General features: G+C 44.8%; 1 protein-coding gene across 1 annotated transcript; it reads left to right on the plus strand.

Moving 5' to 3' along the window:
• The first annotated feature begins 1988 nt into the window (after positions 1 to 1988).
• On the plus strand, positions 1989 to 7074 carry LOC111977331 (cytoglobin-2-like). Its single transcript, XM_070448288.1, has 4 exons — positions 1989 to 1994; positions 4975 to 5096; positions 6005 to 6236; positions 6498 to 7074. Exons 1-4 carry the CDS (start codon positions 1989 to 1991, stop codon positions 6660 to 6662), a joined length of 525 nt encoding a protein of 174 aa, XP_070304389.1. The 3' UTR covers positions 6663 to 7074.
• Positions 7075 to 12254: the final 5180 nt, after the last annotated feature.

A 12254-nucleotide genomic window follows, 5' to 3' on the forward strand; every position in this document is an offset into this window, starting at 1 on the left:
CACGTACCTTATGAGGACCCCCTGATACTCCACGTACCTAATGAGGACCCCCTGATACTCCACGTACCTAATGAGGACCACCTGATACTCCACGTACCTAATGAGGACCCCCTGATACTCCACATACCTTATGAGGACCCCCTGATACTCCACGTACCTAATGAGTGGGGGGCGGGGGGGTCCTCAGAGATGGTGCCGGGGGTCTACAATTTTAGTGGAGTACAATTTAAAAAATGACGTTCTCATGTGCAGCATCTTATCAGGCATAGAAAAGTTTGGGCAAAAAAAGTTGTGAGTGGAGGGTGATTGGGGTTAATGGGGACTAGACTTGACCAACATATAGACACAGATTTCCACTGATGTTTACTGCACCTGAGCACCGCTGGATGTGTGTTTTCCATAGATTTGTGCAGATTGGAGGGGGCTCATGCATTTCTATGAAAGCCCACAGCAGGCTCTGGAATAGCCAGGGAGATGCACAGACCACATACACACATAGACAATTCTGCTCTCATTCACTCACTTCTGTCCTCATTAAAAAGCAATTTCTCAGAAGCTCTCTTCATTCCACAGACTATTTTTGTAAGACACTATAATTGAGGGAGAGCACGTTTCTGCTTAAATGTCCCCCTGTCTGAGGCAGACATCCCTGTTCTAGCTGTTCAGTTGATGTTTTACACCTATTTCACGTCTTTTACCTGTCACATCTTCACTCTAAAACTGAACCAGCAGGTACCTTTCTGTGGCACCTTGATGACTGCTTATTGTTCTTTGATTATTGGAATTCTAATATTACACGTTGTCTGTCACTTTGTTTGTACGTGTGTGTTGGTCTTAATGCTGAGGCTCTGCATCTTAAGAAAGAGTCGCTGTCTGACTGAGCTGGGATGCGTTTGACTTTAGTCTCAGTGTTGTCTCAGTGTTGTCTCAGTGTTGTCTCAGTGTTCCACATGGAACACCGAGAGGGCTCGTTAAAACGGACAGCGTGGCGTCGCTAAGGCAGCGATGTGCTCTGATTTTGGGTCGGAGCGACAAGATAGTCCCTTAGGGAAAGCTCTGAGGGCAGAGGAGTGGTGTAGAGATGTCTCTCTCTCTGTGTGTGTGTGTGTGTGTGTGTGTGTGTGTGTGTGTGTTGTGTGTGTGTGTGTGTGTGTGTGTGGTGTGTGTGTGTGTGTGTGTGTGTGTGTGTGGTGTGTGTGTGTGTTGTGTGTGTGTGTGTTGTGTGTGTGTGTGTGTGTGTGTGTGTGTGTGTGTGTGTGTGTGTGGGCATTCTTTTGTGGGTAACAGCAACAAGTTTGCGCACTTCAATGTCTCTCTCGACTCTCCCTGACGGTCTTCTCTCTCATTCTCCATATCTGTTCCCTCTCTCCCTCACTTTCTTTCTCTCGCTTTCTCAGTCTCCCTCTCATTCTCTATGCCTCTTTCTTTCTATTTTTCATTTCTCTCTGTCCCTTGACATCACGATCACAGGCTCTCTTGACATGCCCAGGCTTGAATGCTCTGCTGGGTCTGATGATCCTCCTGAGTGCAAAGCTTCTCACTGCACCTACAGTACCAGTCAAAGTTTGGACCACCTACTCATTAAAGGGTTTTTATTTTTTATTATTTTCTACATTGTAGAATAATAGTGAAGACATCAAAACTATAAATAAACACACATGGAATCATGTAGTAAACCAAAAAAATATTTTATATTTGAGATTCTTCAAAGTAGCCACCCTTTGCCTTGATGACAGCTTTGCACACTCTTGGCATTCTCTCAATTCTCTCAACCAGAATTCTCTCAATTCTCTCAACAGGTGTGCCTGGTTAAAAGTTCATTTGTGGAATTTCTTTCCTTCTTAATGCGTTTGAGCCAATCAGTTGTGTTGTGACAAGGTAGGGGTGGTATACAGAAGATAGCCCTATTTGGTAAAAGACCCAAGTCCAAATAATGGCAAGAACGGCTAATAAGTAAAGAAAACAACAGTCCATCATTACTCTAAGACATGAAGGTCAGTCAATATGGAAAATGTCAAGAACTTTTAAAGTTTCTTCAAGTGCAATCGCAAAAACCATCAAGCGCTATGATGAAACTGGCTCTCATAAGGACCGCCACAGGAAAGGAAGACCCAGAGTTACCTCTGCTGCAGAGGATAAGTTCATTAGAGTTACCACCCTCAGAAATTGCAGCCCAAATAAATGCTTCACAGAGTTCAAGTAACAGACACATCTCAACATCAACTGTTCAGAGGAGACTGCGTGAATCAGGCCTTCATGGTTGAATTGCTGCAAAAAAAAACAGTACTAAAGGACACCAACAAGAAGAAGAGACTTGCTTGGGCCAAGAAACACGAGAAATCTATTCTTTGGTCTGATGAGTCCAAATTTGAGATTTTTGGTTCCAACCGCTGTGTCTTTGTGAAATGCAGAGTAGGTGAAGGGATGATCTCCGCATGTGTGGTTCCCACCGTGAAGCATGGAGGAGGAGATGTGATGGTGTGGGGGTGCTTTGCTGGTGACACTTTCTGTGATTTATTTAGAATTCAAGGCACACTTAACCAACATGGGTACCACAGCATTCTGCAGCAATACGCCATCCCATCTGGTTTGCGCTAAGTGGGACTATCATTTGTTTTTCAACTGGACAATGACCCAACACACCTCCAGGCTGTGTAAGGGCTATTTGACCAAGTAGGAGTGTGATGGGGTGCTGCATCAGATGACCTGGTCTCCACAATCACCTAACCTCAACCAATTGAGTTGGTTTGGAATGAGTTGGACCGCATAGTGAAGGAAAAGCACATGAGGGAACTCCTTCAAGACTTTTGGAAAAGCATTCCAGGTGAAGCTGGTTGAGAGAATGCCAAGAGTGTGCAAAGTTGTCATCAAGGCAAAGGGTGGCTACCTTGAAGAATCTAAAATCATAAATACATTTTGATTTGTTTCACACTTTTTTAATTTCTACATGATTCCATATGTGTTATTTCATAGTTTGGATGTCTTCACTATTATTCTACAACGTAGAAAATAGTACAAATAAAGAAAAACCCTTGAATGAGTAGGTGTGTCCAGACTTTTGACTGGTACTGTATGTCACACTCCCTAACATCCCTCTGTTCCCACTAATTGGCCTGCTCCTATTAACAAGCAGATGGCCCGAGTAAGCAGGTCATCTGTGCGGAATGGATTATGGTCTAATAGCTATCCTGAAAGCACGTTGAAGAGTGGATGGATACTGGGTCAAAGCCTTCCACTTTTCGGTTGACTTCCATGGTTCGCCATGTGAATGCTTAGCTATTTGCATTTCTATCCTTCCGCTTGGATGGACGGAAAGAATAGACAGTGACAATAGCCTGGGCTAATGTCATCATCAATGCGCACAAATGCAATTTCACCAATGAGGAGACCACCTCCGGCCATTTCGAGTACTGTACAAATGGCAGCCCAATGAAATCGCCAAACATCGAGCAATAGTATTAGGCCGTGACTGGATGATGGATAAAGTGGTCCATCTTGGTGACTGAGGAGATGAGACTTGATTTGATTTCATGGAAGTGCTTTGAGTGACCGTAAGAGAAACCACCTCTCCGTGCTGTGTCTAATGCTCGCACAGGTTAGTCAAGGTCGTTTTTCTCAGTACTCGAAAGCGTRTTGCCTTCCCGAAAAGAACCCTTCAAGACTAATTAGAATGTGACCAACAAGCCACTAATGGTGCTGCTTTGATGACTTCATTTAAATGCAGCGACAGGTTGGGGGAATTCAGTGTGAGAGCATCTTTGACACTCCAGACACTCCACTCTCACTCTCACTCTCTGGTTCTGGTTGTGTTAGGCTTTCAGGGCAAATGTTTTACCAGTCTTTCATTATAGAGATGTAGAAATATACATGCAGATRTAAAAGTGGATATACACTGTTTGTATATTTAACAGTATATTGCACAGGACCTATAAAAGGAGGCCCTGAAGAGGATTGGCGCGGTTTACGATAAAAGTCCTTCATTTCTGACTTCTAAGAGAAAAAGTCCTTTCCTTACAAAGCTCTAAGGGACTTTCATGTTTCTCTGCAAGGAATAACATGCTAGTGTCCCTTGTTGTTTCAAAGACAAAGTGACGCAGCGACAGCTGGGAGAGCTTGGCTTGGGGACAGCTATGGGCAAGCAGACGCCTCTTTAGCGTAGCGTAGCATAGCATGTCACAGGATCTGCGGGGATGCAGTGTAGTGTAGTGTAGCGCTGCTACAACCCTCGTACCTAGTCAGCCGCACTGGTGTAAAGCACTTACACGAGTCAAATTGGGTCAGGGGTGAAACAAGATGAGAGTGTATGTGTGTGTGTGTTTCAACGATTCATTTGTTTACATATACAGCACGCTGTGCTTTCACCAGAAAGGGTGAGAGCAGAGTCAAAAATCTAAAAATATCCCCCACATATCTCCTTGTACGAGCAGTGCACCGCTTTGTAAGCTTGTGGAAACTTCATCATAGCCTTATCGTCAAAAATACTCAGCCGCTAATTGAGGTGCCCTGACGTGGTCAGTCTCAGCGGTGGTGACGTACAAACTGTAGACCTCAATCAAAACAGAGCGGGGCGATTCCCGTTCTCTCAGCTTACATCTCATAGGGTGGTTGGAGAATGGGCTTGACTGTGTGGCCCTAAAATAACTTGCAGTTCAAACTAGTCCATAGACAGCACACACATCAGTCAGAGTACCCTCTGTGTGAAGTCCAGTAATCCTCAGAGAGATGCTCTTCCTTTTGAACTTCCATTATTTTCCATTCAAGGGAAAGTGCGTAGTTCTGCAGGATATACAGTATCTGTGACTAGAGAGGGAAGGACTTGACAAAAGCACTTTAGGACATGGTATGGAAGCTGGTATCTACTGCCACTTTTGTAGATGACAAAGCAGTCACAGGACATTGAGTTTTTTTGCATCTTTCATCGCTGTGTATGGCAGGTATTGTTATGTGGCTCATAATCAATGCCAAAGCTTTCAGGCAGAGGAAACCTCCTACGCACAGTCGCCGCGGGTGAAATGCTCCGAGAGGAACATCGACTGCCACCCGTCTCGCTCCTCCGGTCCCCAGCAGCACCTGCCTCTAATTACACTCAAAGAAACGTAATGATCTTAATGCTCCTCGCCTCATCAGCACCACTTTACCGTTCCCGCCTGACAATCACCCGCGTTGCGTGTTGTTGGCGCCCCGAGCAGATTCTCCAAGGCTCCAAGTAGACGCGAGAAATCATGAGAAGTGAGCCGCACACTCCACCTCGCAGGACGTAAACACTTGAGAGTCGTAAGCCCAAGTCGTAACAAGTGATAAGTAAGCCCAATCACCTAGGTGCAGATGAGGCTATTTTAAGAGGCCGATTACAACTYGAGGCACATTGTGCATTTTAAAACTTTGGGTAGTTTTCATTAGCTCTAGGTCACACATTACAATGAGCAATAATGTCTCCGGAATTTTCTGATTAACTCGTCTGACTTTATGGCCACAGGGCATCCTTTCAATGAGTAGATTCAGAAATCTTCGAGCTTGAACGCTTCGATCAAATGTTCTGAAGCGTACATATTMCCCACTAGTACCGWTTTCAGTCATTTCGGTGACTTTTGCCGAGGGTATTAACTGACATATTATGCATCCCTCATTTTTGCACTGACATCATTTGATTGCCTGTAGGCATATTGATATCTTCTGCTTTGCTCTGTGTGGATTATGAGGACATTCAAATAAGAGTGTTATTGTCTCATTAGAATATCATTGTCCTGGAACAATTGAAACCAGCATGGATGATATCCACATAAGTTGTGCTTGTACCATCATGGCTCTGTACAAACTCTAACCCTGACTCTTTTGTCCCCCAGTTTCTTGGACTTCCCCCGATATTGTTTGGTTGCATGGTCGTTCTGTGGGTTTTATKATATTATGAGTACACTAACTTCTACCCAGAGCCATAGATAAACCTTGTCACCAGAAATCCAGGAAAATCACAGAGTAAGAATGTTATTGCTCTTCTGTCCTCCAGGTTCTTTGTGAACTTCCCATCGGCCAAGCAGTACTTCAGCCAGTTTCAGGACATGGATGACCCAGAGGAGATGGAGCGCAGTGTCCAGCTGAGGCACCACGCCCGCCGGGTGATGAGCGCCATCAACACGGTGGTGGAGAACCTCCACGACCCAGAGAAAGTGTCCTCTGTTCTGGCTCTGGTGGGCAAGGCGCATGCTGTCAAACACAAGGTGGAGCCTATGTACTTTAAGGTGAGGGCGTGGCTTGTCTGTGTTAATGATCCCTAATGTCCCTCTGAAAGGTTTTGAGTGGAGAGGACGGAAGTTGCGTTGTTCTGTTTCAAGTTGAGGCCAACTGGAGAGGCTTTGAGGGCGCTTTTGTTAGATGAGATTGCTCTCCTCCATTTTTACTCCTCTTTCTTCATCTACCAATTTTTATTTTTACTTACATCTTGCCATCCTCTTCCTCTCACTTTTCTCCTCATTGTTAATCTCACTTCCTCCCTCTCTCAGATCCTGTGTGGTGTAATGCTGGAGGTGTTCTCGGAGGACTTCCCAGAATTCTTCACGGCAGAAGTGCAAATGGTGTGGACCAAACTGATGGGGGCGGTGTACTGGCATGTGACGGGCGCCTACACAGAGGTTGGCTGGGTGCAGATCTCCAGCTCGGCAGTGTGAGGGGCGATAGCAGGGGAGTGCAGGGCTGTAACGGTCTGTACGGATCCTGAAGGGGAAGTTTGGTCTCTGTAATGCCCCTGTCCAAGAAAAATGAAGGGAACAGGGATGGAGGAAGGTGATTTTTAGGGCTGCGACTGTTCATAGAATATCTTGTTGTGTTCAACTTTTGGGGGAGTCGTTCCCCTCTCCCTACTGACTCATTGTGTGTACTTTACTGTATAGCCCCTGAGGTGTTGTCTGTATAGCCCCTGAGTTGTTGTCTGTATAGCTCCTGGGATGTTGTCTGTATAGCGTACAGTAAGTGAGTGTGTGTATTCTCTTATGCCGTCATTCAACACTCATTGTAGTATCGTAAATCTTCAATGTTTTCAAGGGAACTAAGGGCTCCATTTTAGGGAGTTTTGTTGCTCACTGAAAGTATGCCACTTTGGATTCCCAAATACACCCTGTCTCTTTCCATGCCCATCTCATGCACTATACAAACACACCCATCTGCTATCACCCTGTCCATACGGCAAATGGCTATTTAAATGTATAAACAGTTTCAAAGTGATGGGACAGAGCCACAGGCTGACAGACCACTGTTAGGGTATCATCTCCTCTTTATAAGCATGCACGCACGAGCACACACACACACACACACACACTCACACACATACACTGCTCTGCCAACTTTGACCACCCATATGCTAATATTTACGGAGCATTTACTTGGTTTACATTTCCTCATTAAGAAACGGACTCCGGAGGTCTCTGGAAATACAACGGACCCTTTGAAGTAGCATCAGTATATATTTKACCTCTGAACCACTAGGGYAAGAAAAAAKATTCATATCGACCATATCTAATATACTAAGCACTCTACAACCCTACCAAGAGGTCTAGACACTTTGGTACAGTTTAAACCATGTTGGGTTGGCATGCACAATACGACGACACAAGTTGGAGCCCTGCTCCCAACTTTTCCCCTGAATACACTACAAATGGATTTTGAATGTCAGTTTAGATCCAATCTCCTCTGTGTCTCTGATGGTAACTCCTGCGCTCTGGTCCCTCTCGGCTTTGTCATTTACCATTAACGAGGAAGTAATGGGGCTCCGCTCTTCCTCTTCTGGTCGTTCATCAAATATCTCCACTGCTCTCTCATCCTTTCTTTCCTCTGGCCAAGTGCTGAGAGAAAACATCCCTCTATCTGCTTTGCTACCATGGCTACTTGGCTAATAATATAATTCTACTCATATTCTACTGCCTTCTCCTTTGTTGTTCCTTTTGGAGGCCAGCAGTAATGTTCCAAGATGAAGGATATACAGTAGGCGTACATGGCTGATAAATAACCGCCACAGGAAGTCGAGCTAATACAATATGACAAACTCATTCAGCAAGAGACAAGTGGCTGTAGATGAGAGGAAACGAGGTGGATTACTGTAGAGGTTGTTGTATATAATACATTCTCTCTCCCATTACACCTAGAGTACAATACACGCACCAGTCTCACACTGTTAGCAAAACATTTGACGTACAAYCCCGTTAGAGGTCAGGCTCCTCTGTTCCTCTGAGTAGCTCGGGATGGAGGAGTATTTGTGTTAGGCCTGAACCACCCCGACMGGTTGTTTATTAAACCCATGTCACCCATAATTCACAAAATGGCTACATAATCTTTTTTCTCCCTTCAGCTGTAAGCTCGTACCCTCCATCTGCAGAGTTTTCCTCCCTGACACTCTCTCGTGAACACACACACRCACACAAACACACAAGCATATGTAGACATCATATACTACATCTGGGACTTCTTGTTGTGATTTGTTTTTTTGTCAGTCMGTTTTAAAGCTTGGACTTTATATTTTTCTAAATATATAAAACAAAATGATTATCTGTATATGTATTTGGAATACTGTATATGACTGAGATTATATACATTTGTTGACTGGGGGAGTGGGAGTGGTTTTGTGCTGTTTTAGCATGTTTGCACAGCCTACTACAGACGTGTACCTTTGCAGACCTGGTGAAATTAACTATCAATGACTATCAATAAAGTGATAATTACCTACACTTGTTTCAGGGGGGTGAACTGTCTTTTAATGTGTTACCATATACTGTAGGTTTTATGTATTTGAATGTGTCTGGAATATATCTGCCAAGAGTATACAGTTGAAGTCGGAAGTTTACATACACCTTTGCCAAAAACATTTAAACTCAGTTTTTCACAATTACTGACATTTAATCCAAGTAAAAAGTCCATGTCTTAGGTCAGTTAGGATCACCACTTTATTTTAAGAATGTGAAATGTCAGAATAATAGTAGAGAGAATTGTTTATTTCAGCTTGTATTTCATCATATTCCCAGTGGGTCAGAAGTTACCATACATTCAATTAGTATTTGGTAGCATTGCCTTTAAACTTGGGTCAAACGTTTCGGGTAGCCTTTTACAACCTTCCCAGAATAAGTTGAGTGCATTTTGGCCCATTACTCCTGACAGAGCTGGTGTAACCGGGTCAGGATTGTAGGCCTCCTTGCTCGCACATGCTTTTTCAGTTCTGCCCACACATTTTCTATACGATTGGGGTTAAGGTTTTGTGATGGCCACTCCAACAAACATAATCTGGCTTTTTCAATGGCGGTTTTGGAGCAGTGGAGTCTTCCTTGCTGAGCGGCCTTTCAGGTTATGTCGATATAGGACTCGTTTTACTGTGGATATAGATACTTTCGTACCTGTTTCCTCCAGCATCTTCATCTCTAGGAGACAGAACGCGTCTCCTTCCTGAGCAGTATGACAGCTGCGTGGTCCCATGGTGTTTATACTTGCGTACTATTGTTTGTACTGATGAACATGGTACCTTCAGGCGTTTGGAAATTGCTCCCAAGGATGAACCAGACTTGTGGAGGTCTACAATTGTTTTTCTGAGGTTCTGAGGTAGTTTTTTTTACTTCTAACCCACTGGAATTGTGATACAGTGAGATATAAGTGAAATAATCTGTCTGTAAACAATTGTTGGAAAAATGACTTGTGTCATGCACAAAGTAGATGTCCTAACCGACTTGCCAAAACTATAGTTTGTTAACAAGACATTTGTGGAGTGGTTGAAAAACGAGTTTTAATGACTCCATCCTAAGTGTATGTAAACTTCCGACTTCAACTGTATATGTTGACTATCAAATCAAATCAAACTTTATTTGTCACATTCGCCGAATACAACAAGTGTAGACTTTACCGTGAAAGGCTTACTTACAAGCCCTTAACCCAACAGTGCAGTTCAAGAAGAGTTAAGAAAATATTTACCAAGTAGACTAAAATAAAAAGTAATTTAAAAAAGTAACACAATAAGAATAACGAGGTTATATATAGGGGGCACCGGTACCGAGTCAGTGTGCGGRGGTACAGGCTAGTTGAGGTAATTTGTACATGTAGATGGGGGTGAAGTGACTATGCATAGATAATAAACAGCGAGTAGCAGAAGTGTACAAAAGGGAGGGGGGTCAATGTAAATAGTCCTGTGGCAATTTTATTAATTGTTCAACAGTCTTATGGCTTGGGGGTAGAAGCTGTTGAGGAGCCTTTTGGTTCTAGACTTGGCGCTCCGGTACCGCTTGCCGTGCGGTAGCAGAGAAAACAGTCTATAACTTGGGTGACTGGAGTCTCTGACAATTTTATGGGCATTCCTCTGACACAGCCTATTGTATAGGTCCTGGATGGCAGGAAGCTTGGCCCCAGTGATGTACTGGGCCATACGCACTACCCTCTGTAGCACCTTACGGTCAGATGCCGAGCAGTTGCCATGCCAGGCGGTGATGCAACCGGTCAGGATGCTCTTGATGGTGCAGCTATAGAACCTTTTGAGGATCTGGGGACCCATGCCAAATCTTTTCAGTCTCCTGAGGGGAAAAAGGTTTTGTCATGCCCTCTTCACGACTGCCTTGGTACATTTGGACCATGATAGTTCGTTGGTGATGTGGACACCAAGGAACTTGAAACTCTCAACCGGCTCCACTACAGCCCTGTCGATGTTAAAGTGGGCCTGTTCGGCCCGCCTTTTCCTGTAGTCCATGATCAATTCCTTTGTCTTGCTCACATTGAGGGAGAGGTTGTTGTCCTGGCACCACACTGCCAGTTCTCTGACCTCCTCCCTTTAGGCCAGCTCATCGTTGTCGGTGATCAAGCCTACCACTGTTGTGTCGTCAGCAGTCGTGGGTGAACATGGAATACAGGAGAGGACTAAGTACACACCCCTGAGGGGCCCCAGTGTTAAGGATCAGCGTGGCAGGCGTATTGTTGCCTACTCTTACCACCTGGGGGCGGCCCGTGAGGAAGTCCAGGATCCAGTTGCAGAAGAAGGTGTTTAGTCCCAGAGTCCTTAGCTTAGTGATGAGCTTCTTGGGCACTATGGTGTTGAACGCTGAGCTATAGTCAATGAACAGCATTCTCACACACGTGTTCCTTTTGTCCAGGTGAGACAGAGGAGTGTGGAGTGTGATTGAGATTGTGTCATCTGTGGATCTGTTATGGCGGTATGCGAATTGGAGTGGGTCTAGTGTGTCTGGGAGGATGCTGTTGATGTGAGCCATGACCAGCCTTTCTAAGCACTTCATGGCTACTGACGTGAGTGCTACGGGGCGGTAATCATTTAGGCAGGTTACCTTCACTTCCTTGGGCACAGGGACTATGGTGGTCTACGTGAAACATGTAGGTATTACAGATTCGGTCAGGGAGAGGTTGAAAATGTCAGTGAAGACACTTGACAGTTGGTCCGCACATGCTTTGAGTACACGTCCTGGTAATCCGTCTGGCCCAGCGGATTTGTGAATGAAGGTTTTGTTCACATTGGCTACCGAGAGCGTTATCACACAGTCATCCAGAACAGCTGGTGCTCTCGTGCATGCTTCAGTGTTTCTTGCCTCGAAGCGAGCATAAAAGGCATTTAGCTTGTCTGGTAGGYTCGCGTCACTGGGCAGCTCCCATCTAGGTTTCCCTTTGTAGTCCGTAATAGTTTTCAAGCCCTGCAACGTCCAACGAGCGTTAACGAGCRTCAAACTTTGCTTGTTTCATGGTTCGTCTGAAGGCATAGCGGGATTTCTTATAAGCATCCGGAGTAGTCTCCCGCTCCTTGAAAGCGGCAGCTCTAGCCTTTAGCTCAATGCGGATGTTGCCTGTAATCCATGGCTTCTGGTTGGAATATGTACGTACAGTCACTGTGGGGACGACGTTGTAGATGCACTTATTGATGAGGCCGATGACTGCGGTGGTGTACTCCTCAATGCCATTGGATGAATCCCGGAACATATTCCAGTCTGTGCTAGCAAAACAGTCCTGTAGTGTAGCAGCCGCGTCATCTGACCACTTCCGAGTCACTGGTACTTCCTGTTTTAGTTTTTGCTTGTAAGCAGAAATCAGGAGGATAGAATTATGATTATATTTGCCAAATGGAGGGCGGGGGAGAGCTTTGTACGTATCTCTGTGTGTGGAGTAAAGGTGGTCTAGGATTTTTTTTCTCTGGTTGCACATGTGACATGCTGGTAAAAATTTGGTAAACTGATTTAAGTTTGCCTGCATTAAAGTCCCCGGCCACTAGGAGCGCCACTTCTGGGTGAGCATTTTCT

The sequence above is a fragment of the Salvelinus sp. IW2-2015 genome, linkage group LG1 (genome assembly GCF_002910315.2).
Source record: "Salvelinus sp. IW2-2015 linkage group LG1, ASM291031v2, whole genome shotgun sequence".
Lineage (NCBI taxonomy): Eukaryota > Metazoa > Chordata > Actinopteri > Salmoniformes > Salmonidae > Salvelinus > Salvelinus sp. IW2-2015.

Excerpts from the sequence above, each read along its gene's own strand:
- LOC111977331 (XM_070448288.1), top strand. Across the intron at positions 5,097-6,004 it reads CTAATTACACTCAAAGAAAC|GTTCTTTGTGAACTTCCCAT; the intron begins GTAATGATCTTA and ends TCTGTCCTCCAG. Across the intron at positions 6,237-6,497 it reads TGGAGCCTATGTACTTTAAG|ATCCTGTGTGGTGTAATGCT; the intron begins GTGAGGGCGTGG and ends TCCCTCTCTCAG.